The 9508-nt window shown below is 38.1% G+C and overlaps 1 protein-coding gene across 1 annotated transcript; it reads right to left on the bottom strand.

Annotated features, from left to right (window-relative positions):
- Window positions 1–4876: 4876 nt before the first annotated feature.
- On the bottom strand, window positions 4877–9204 carry LOC142490088 (keratin, type II cytoskeletal cochleal-like). The gene is made up of 9 exons (XM_075591882.1): window positions 8715–9204; window positions 8303–8511; window positions 8134–8194; window positions 7541–7636; window positions 7039–7203; window positions 6658–6783; window positions 6172–6392; window positions 5866–5894; window positions 4877–5322 (listed from the first exon to the last, which is right to left on the bottom strand). The coding sequence occupies exons 1-9, from the start codon at window positions 9147–9149 to the stop codon at window positions 5198–5200; spliced, it is 1467 nt and encodes a 488-aa protein (XP_075447997.1). The 5' UTR covers window positions 9150–9204; the 3' UTR covers window positions 4877–5197.
- Between the last annotated feature and the right edge of the window lie 304 nt (window positions 9205–9508).

Raw genomic sequence — 9508 nt, 5'->3', positions numbered from 1 at the left:
GCTCTAGGTACAAAGGCCTGTGGGTAAGAAAGTGCTTTCTTACCCACAGGCCTTTGTACCTGGAGCGGGGGCGCTCGTTATGACATCACGCGCACAGACCTTTGGTCCTGGAGTGGTGGCGCTCGATATGACGTCACGCGCATGCGCATTGGGGAGCGACCCGATCTCAACAGGTTTGTGATATTTTAGATGATTAGATGAGGGGTATATAAGACAATCGCCCCCGCTCTAGGTACAAAGGCCTGTGGGTAAGAAAGTGCTTTCTTACCCACAGGCCTTTGTACCTGTTACCCCGGGAGTCGGAGGACCATCGCTTCTAATGGTAAGTAATATATTGAATGTTTGTAAATGTCTCTTTTTACAGGTTTATTCTTTGGATGTGTTTTTTGATTTTTTGGGGGAGGCACATTCACTGATAATATATTAATCTGTACCACTTTAGGGTACAGATTAATACATTATTATGACAATATTTGGGGGGCATTTCTGGCTTGGTATTGCTGTTGTTTTTTTTCATTTCAGTTTATTATGTGGCTGTCATTGTTTGTTTTTTCATGCTTAATGCTAATAAAAGGTTTGCGATTGGTGTTCGTTTGTAGTTAATGTTATATTATGTTAGCTAATGCGTTTTATGGTTAGTTCAGATATTGTTAGAATTTCTTTCTTTCTATTTAACTGTTTAAATTCATTAATGTTGTAGTAATTAATGTTTTGATCGGTTATTGTTACTATTCATTTTGAGTTGGTTTAGGAATTAATTGGTTTGATTGGTTAATGGTTTAATTCATTCATTGTTGATGTTGTTATTGCTTGTATTGATTGGATTAGCTGGCTACTGTTTTTATTTAGTGAAGTGTGTTTTTTGGAGTTTAGTTATGTTTTATTATTGTGTGTCTTGTGTATTAATGTATTGTAATTAGGGTGCCCATTGAGTGCTATAGTGGCTTATCATGCCCATATTATTATATGGGTATGATGTACCACTATACTACTCAATGGGTACAGGGTGGGTATAGTCAGTCAGGAGTGGGTGCTTAGGCCTCACGTATGGGTGAAGGGAGTATTAGCCCTAAGGATGGATATCTAGACCTTGCAGGTGGGTAGCGGTTGGGTTAACCCCTTTATTACCTTAGCGGTATTAACCGTTAAGGTAAGGAAGGGGTTAAGTCCACCCGCAACCCCCCCGCAAGGCCTAAACAGCCACTAAGGGCCAAATTCCACCTTCACCCATCCTCGCTAGCCACAGTAAGCCTGGCACGGGTGTTTAACCCCTTCATTGCCTTAGCAGTTTGCCGCTAAGGTAATAAAGTTGCTGTAAATGCATTTTTCCTTCCTTGGATGCATGCCGGGGGGGTCCGGAGCTGCTATTAATGGCTATCAGCTCCGGAGACCCCTGGCATCAATCCGAGGCAGGAAAAGGGCCTGATTTTTTCTAAGGCCCGACACATCGCAGCTCATCGAGGCAATCTCCCCACCAATTTACCTAAAGTTTGAGGTGAATTGGATTTGGGGAGAAGATCGCCTTTTAGGGCTGTGATAGGCCGCGACAGCCAACTCGCGGGTATTTGAATCGCGCGAGTTTATGATCCTCCCGAAAATGGTCGATAAGCGGCTGATCGACGCTCAATTGGCAATTTTCTTTTGATCATAGATCAATTTTGCATCAATACAGGCACTTATCGAGGCTTTCTGAATACGAGTAGCCATTTTGGTCGATAAGTGCTCGATAAGGGCGCTATCGAGGCTTTCTGAATGAGGCCCTCAGTCTTTTATCATCCACTTATCACCGCTTACTGAATAGCAGTAGGCATTTTGGGTGATAAGTGTTTGATAAGTGGCTTATGAACACTACTGCATAGGCCCCAAAGTGTTATGAACAATTAGAGCTGTTTTAAAAAAGGTATAAATAACCACTAGGAACAGATCATCTACCTCACCCCTGAGGAAGAGACAGTTGTTGTCTTGAAATGCGTAGGGTTTACTTGGAGGACTCTCGAGTACCTTGTAGCCGAGAACAGCTGGGAGCAGTGACATCATCTGGGGAGGCCAGCCGGTGACGCAAGCAAGGAGGCTGAGCCAAGCAGCTGACCAAGGACTTCTGCGGCCCCATCAAGCAACCAGTCGGGGATATATTACCAACCGAGAGTTCTACATACTAGGCGCATGTCCTAGTGACTTGTAGTATGTAGGATTCCAATTTTTTTATATTGACGGAGAGAAGAACATCGAGCCGATGGCAACGGTGTGGCATTCTTTCACCAATGTCATTTTGATTGCATACACTATGCAATCTGTTTTATTGATTTTTATACAGAGTATTAAACATATTAATTTTCTAATCATCCTACATGAAGCCATTTACTGATACATTCAGTTTTGAATATATATACCAGCAGAGGTAATGAACTATCGTGGCATTTTCTTTTTCTCTTGTCTCCTCCATATCTGACGTCTTTGTCGGTTGACACTACCACAAGTCTTCAAAGAAGTGACAACAGCAGAGCTGAACCAGATGGGTTTGGTTCTCACAGGCCAATCGTCTAAGGTTTTTCTGCCCAGGTGCCATAAAAGTATTTTTCCACTAGGAGGCTAGGATTGAGCTGAGATCTTAAAGTGGACACATTCATGTTACAGGTGTCCATCGAAGAAAAGCCATACACCCGATGGAGTCTTGTCTACAGTCAACAGTCTCTACGACCTTCTCGGATTCATAGATCCAGTCAACATACAAGGGAAGTCTCTCCTTTGAGTGCTTTCTGTGGAAACATGGAACTGGGAACCTCCATTACCTCCAGAAAAGCAATAAGAGTGGAAAATGTTGAAGGATTCCTTTAAGATCCTTGGAACATTGCAGATCCCGCACAACTATTCACCTGTATCCCTCATCACCACTAGATGAAACAAAGAAATGTAAAATGTTTCAGATGCTACTACATAAGCTATAGCAGCAGTACCTTACTTGAAGGTTGCAGATTCAAATGAAGAACACATATTAGATCCATCCCTGGTAAGATTAAGTTGTCACCGCAACCTGAGCAGACTATACCAAGATTCTATGTATATGTCAGGTACATTGACTATGATCCTGGAGGCAAGTTCAACTCAACTCTCCCATGAAGTTTTTACAATGTTTAAAGACAAAGTCTCAGCAATTGTCAAAGCCAAAACCTTTATCAGGCGAATTACAGAGCCCATTCTTCTAATGTCTCCCCTGAACATTAGAAAATTAGAACATTTGCCCAACTTTCTTCTATGGCTTCTGAAAATATATTAAGGAGCCCCAAGCCATAATTGACTAGTGCACCTGCCTTAGCACCTGTTCCACCAAAAAGACTTTGGAGACCCAGTGGTACTGTCCGGTACAATAGATTTCATGTGGACTTGATATTTTACTGTATATTTATTATGATATTTTCAACACTTATTTATTATAGATTTATCTATGATATCCGCAGCTACCCTTCCCAGAACCATGGGATTTTGGTATGTTCCTTCCTCCCTAGCACTTGGTTATTAAATTCCTCCATGACCAGCTCTGCTTTGCTTTGTTTTCAAAGTTTGCAGATAGCTAAATGGTCTCCCCAACTGCTCTCCCAGTCTCAGTATTGTTTTTTTTCACTCTCTCCTAATTTATTCATTCCCAATTTTTTTTTCTAATTTCTGTTTGTGCTTGTTATTAAAGTTTATCAGAAATTCAAGGAGGACTCAATTTTCAAGTGAAAAAGGAGATGTGTTTATCTGCCTATCAAAGCACACTGAGCCCCAGGAAGACTAAGGCTTGTTATATAGTAGGCACTGGTGTGCGTGCGGGCACGTGCCCGGCATTGCACATGCACGTGGCATGTGTTTCATTCATATGTTGTAAGCGGTGGCATGCACGGCTAGGGGGCCTGGCTATAGACGTCACAGTGATAGCCGCGCTGTTATTGGCTTGGCAGCGTTAAGTGGCATGGCAGCACAGCGAAAATATAAATTTTTATGTTTTTGCTGTGATCTGCCGTGCCACCGCTCACTGCCATGCGCGTGCGCGGCTGAAGTATAGAACGCCACAGCCAAATCTAATTGACGTGCGTGCATGGTAGCGTACGCGCGTGCACTATATTACATGCCTAAAACAGAATAATAGTAAAACTTAATCCCTTCTCTGTGTGTCTCAGTCTTGTTTGATTTATTTTTTAAGTAAATCCATTGTTACAAAATAATGACATACATTAAAATAAAAACAAAACATTTCTTATTTTGTAGGATTATTCAAAATTATTATGTTAAAAGTTTCGAATTAATGCGCAATTAAATTTAAAAAAATTGTGCCAATCCATAGCCTGAAAATAGCAGTTTATTGAAAAGAGTGAAATTAGATTGTTTCAGTTAGAAGAATAGACAATGCATTTTACAATTGTGATTAGATTTGGATCAAGGAATATAATTCTACATTTTGCACTTACTCAAGTATCACAAATTCAAGTAAAACCATTTGATGATTTATCATTTGAAACCATTTGTTATATTGTATTAAAATTTGGAATGTATTATTTTAAATTACTAAATGGATTATTATTGAATACAGCAAACTATTATATTAATTGTCTTATTTAGTGCGTTGTTATTAATTATATGATATTTTTCACAAATGTCATTTCTGTGTGATTGCTTTTAAAATCAATTGATTGTTTACAGTTTCAGACACACTGCTGTACTTTAGTGGAAAAACCATTGACCATTTTAAATGCATCTGTAAAGAAAAGTAAACAATGTCAAGGTTTGAAAATCATTCACTGATTCTATCAGAAGAATGCCGGAATTCCCAGACAGATAATCTTGTAGATTAATGGCTTCACATTGAGAGCTTCCAAAGAAAAGTCTACTGACTAACAAGTCTGTTTGTTATAACATTTATTATAATAAGATTAATGGTACCAAACAGACTAACCAGTTTGTATATCTGTACTACATTCATGTTTCAAAATGTAATGCTCAAAATATACATGTATCTAATAGAAAAGAAAGTACATTTTGCATTAGCCTAGATGTGCCAGAATTGGTTTAATGTGATGAACTGGAACTCGTAGTAGCAGTCAACATGAAGGCAATCTATTAATTAGCCAATTGTATTCAGTTGTGTTATGCTTTTAATACATTTAGAACTTCAGCAGATGATTTCTATGAGACAGATACAGTAACATCGGCCAATTCCATTTTAGCAGGACTGTCCATGTCCTGAGCCATGTTTTCCTTGGGAAACACTGCCAGAGCTACATCCACTCTTGTGGCGGTGTCCACTTCCACCGTAGTGTGATGCTCCAGTACTAGAGTGAAGTACAGCTGTAAAAAAAGAAGCAATGTGTTAGGGATCAAACATTTTAAAGGAAGTATTAACTAAGTATGATTTAGCCATAAAATCTGAGCTAGTATTTAACATGTATTTTAGTGTTAAATTCAAGCCTGAGTTTCTGTAAACTTCCCTGGCATGCAGAATTGCATCAAATGTAAAATAACAACAGATAACTAGTTTTGTACATTTGACTCATTAGTATACTATTACATTTGTAGGCACACTTTCAAAGAGATTGGAGGAAATAGTCAATGACTGGAAATGTTAGTGGGAAAAAAATTGTATTTAGGAGATTAAATCTTAATGTCCAGTTTAACATTTGTTCCAGGGCAGGAATATAATAAAAGACAAATGAGTTTAAATCTTGAGATGGAAATGCTTATTTTTTTAGATATCTTTCAGCAAAATATTTCAACTAGCAGTAGTATACCTCTATTCTTGTAATGCCTATGATACTGTAGTTCTTCCATGGTTTCAGTTTTAAATAGTTGGAATAGTATACAAACACAAAAATGAACCACTCCTTTACTTACAGATGCTAATAAGACCTTCTCCACCCAGCCTGAAACAAAGATAGAACATTTGTTAAAGTTAGTTTACCATTTCAAGATCACATTTCTACTTCTACATAAAATAAAACTATTATTTATACTATGTATGTACACTTCCACAGAGGATACTATTTTGTGTACTTTGTATTGTACATCATGACGTTTATGTCACTGTAAAGCTGGCAGCATTTATGTTTATTTAATATAATTCTTCTATTATTATAAAGATGAAATACTTTTCTACTGTATATTGACAGTGTGTCTACATGCTGCATAACCTTCACTCACCTGCTCTCCTCTCCCTCCAGCAGTTTCCTGTAGGTGGCAATCTCAATATCCAGAGCCAGCTTCACATTCATCAGCTCCTGGTATTCACGCAGCTGGCGAGCCATGTCCTGCTTAGCTTTCTGCAGAGCATCCTCCAGCTCAGACAGTTTACACTTGGCATCTCTGACGGCCATCTCCCCACGTTCTTCAGCCTCAGTTACGGCACCTTCTAGTCTAGCGCGCTGGTAAAACACAAAGTAAATAAAAGATTCTTTCTTACACTATACATTAATAAATTTAACATTTTGCTTGGATGTTCACTATTTAACATAGTTAACTAATGGACAAACAGACAAATTCTCTTATAATACTTCCATTCTTAATTTCAGACAGAGTAAATATGTACTGTAATATATACTATACAGTTAATGCTAACCTGTATATTAAGGAAGTTATCATTGTTTGTTAATCTAGTAAGAATACATATTACACACGTATTAATTTTACCTGATCTTTCACACTCTCTATTTCTCCCTTAAGTCTCTGAATCAGACGGTTGAGCTCAGCAATCTCCTGCTTAGTGTTGCGCAGATTATCCCCATAACTGCCTGCAGTGGAACGCAGCTCCTCGTACTGAAGAAAAAAAACCATGTGAGAGAAGATTGAAGCATTGGTGTGAAGCATCTACAGTAATTGTATCTAAAATAGCATGATGATCTTATATTTACACAAGTATGGATTATTCAGACAATATACAATATTACAATAAGTATAGTGGAGATTATATATGAATAGAGTACTACGGTTTATAGGTATATAGCATGTGTATGTTATATATACGTGCAACTTTAGATTGGGACTGTTTGAATTTGCTTTCAATAGACTCACCCTGGATTGGTATGTGGCCTCTGCTTCAGCTCTGCTCCTGTTAGCAACATCCTCATATTGAGATCTGACCTCAGCAATGATGCCGTCCAGATCCAAGTCTCGGCTGTTATCCATGGAAACAAGGACTGATGTATCTGAGATCTGAGACTGAAGCTGAGATATTTCCTGCAAAGTAGAGAAAATAGTAATATGTTTGCTGATGAAGTACAGGTGCCGTATGAAAAAGGTCCCTTCAATTTGAAAGATAGATTTTCAAACACATATTGTTCTCCTGTCATTTGTTCCCCAAATTTGTACAAGAAATTATACAGCTAGATATACAAAGAAGATGTCTACATGTTGTAGCTGTTAGAAATTAAGTTCTATTTCTTATACAGAAATGTGAGTATCAATTTCAAAGTATTTGGTGTAAAATCATTATTTCTTATTTTAGGAATATGGTACCAGGTCTGTCAATTAACAAATTAAAAAATAAGAAGATTAAGGAGCTCCATATTTATACCGCATCAAACAGAGCTCGCAGGAAGTTGATCTCATCAGACAGGGAGTCCGCCCTTGCTTGTAATTCAGCTTTGCCCATGAAAGCAGCATCAACTTCCTACAGGAAAGATACAAATAGATAAGTATATTCATTCAATGTTAGGCTTTATAATACAATGCTTCCGATATTAAAGCAGCATGGAATTCAAAATCCTATATGTATTTTTTTTATTAAATCAGTTGTGTAGCATTAGATAATATTGTATTTTCTCCACCACTTATGCCCTTAATAATTAATTTTAATGTATTACATTTCCTGGGGTTGCTATAGCAACCATTCCCAACTTCCTCTTTTGAAATAAGCGGCCATATTGCATGCCCTAGGAGTCCGGATCTTCCCAGATCGATCACTGGACAATGGATTGAATGGCAGCTTAAATAATTGTATTGCAGAAAATGTATAGAACGGCTGCATTTATTAAAACAAAAATCAAAAACGTGCAGAAGGAAATTCTTTTTTAATGTCCTATAAGAATTATTTTACTGATAAAAAGTTAAATTTTTCCCTTTATGAAACAAGACTACATTTTGTATAGTTTATCACTTGACACTTACCCTCTTAAGCCCAACAAATTCATTCTCTGCAGCTGTGCGTCGGTTGACTTCCTCTTCATATCTGTTGGGTAAGAATTATTTTATTAAGTGGTGTGATTGTAGTTTCGTATATGGTTTTGACAGAATTTTGCAGTGTTCAGGTAAGAAACATTTCTCCTAATTTACATACTTTCTTCTGAATTCTTCTACTGCTTCCTCCATATTCCTCCTTTCTGCATCCAGGCGCGCTCTTTCACATCCCAGATTCTCCAGCTGTCTCCTGAGACTGCTAATGTAGGCCTCAAAGAGAGGTTCAATTTGAGATCTAGCAGTTCTTTGGTCTTGTAAAAGAGACCATTTGGTCTCAAGCATTTTATTCTGTTGCTCTAAGAATCGCACCTAGGACACATAAAAAAAATGAAATAAAGAAATAAACCAGTGTGAAAATTGATACAATTGTTGCAACACCCAGGTTTTCTTGAATAAAATAATGAGAATTTTCAAGTCATCTACTCTTGCCTATGTTTGATGTGGGCTCTTCAAGCCAAGACATGGCATAGCCCCTTTATGAGAATATAGGATGTTGAGCATGGTTACCTTACCTTGTCAATAAAGGAGGCAAACTGATTATTGAGACCCTTGATTTGGTTCTTCTCATCTGTCCTCATTCTCTGGATGTTTGGGTCAATCTCCAAATTGAGTGGGGCCAGCAGACTTTGATTCACAGTAACATTGGTGATGCCTGCAGAGCAAGATGATCCCCCAAATCCATAGCCAGATCCACCTAAACTATGTCCACTACCATATCCTCCATATCCATGTCCACTTTTCATTGGTCGACAACTTCCAACTGAGATCTTATGTCCACCTGATCCATGGCTATAGACACTTTTGCTTCCAAAACAAGATACTTTCTTTGAAGTGAATGAGCTCCCACTGTGTTTGCTGAAAGATGATAAACAAGCTGAGGATGAGCTGAAATTCTTGTGCCCAGAGCCAGAGCTGCCATGTGTGGATTGATGAGATTGGTGAGACATGTTGCTTCTGCAAGAATCGGAAGAACAATTGGAGCTGACTGTGGAGTGAGCTTTTAGTAAGTCCGTCTAAGTTCACAGCAAAGACTTACCCCTTTTATATTCACATCAAAATGGGTTTGGCTATTTTGAAGTATACTAAAAGCCTGTAATAGCCTCTTATGATTTTTGATTGCAGACATTATTACATCTCAAGCCTCCTAGTTTAAAAGAAACTAAAGTTTGTCTTGATTCATTTACAACCAATCACTGCTTGTGATCTTTTTTTTGCACTTATCTACACCTACAGTAAATGACTCTCATTGACCTTTTGCAGCATTTTTTTTTGAAGGCTCCCAAGTCCATCTTTGGAAGTGCCTGTA

This window comes from Ascaphus truei, chromosome 3 (genome assembly GCF_040206685.1).
Source record: "Ascaphus truei isolate aAscTru1 chromosome 3, aAscTru1.hap1, whole genome shotgun sequence".
Lineage (NCBI taxonomy): Eukaryota > Metazoa > Chordata > Amphibia > Anura > Ascaphidae > Ascaphus > Ascaphus truei.
This window is presented reverse-complemented; position numbering and strand designations above follow the sequence as displayed.

Excerpts from the sequence above, each read along its gene's own strand:
- LOC142490088 (XM_075591882.1), bottom strand. The coding sequence starts at position 9,149 with ATGTCTCACCAATCTCATCAATCCACACATGGCAGCTCTGGCTCTGGG. Across the intron at positions 5,895-6,171 it reads CTGGAGGGAGAGGAGAGCAG|GCTGGGTGGAGAAGGTCTTA; the intron begins GTGAGTGAAGGT and ends TCTTTGTTTCAG. Across the intron at positions 5,323-5,865 it reads AGAAGGTCTTATTAGCATCT|CTGTACTTCACTCTAGTACT; the intron begins GTAAGTAAAGGA and ends CTTTTTTTACAG.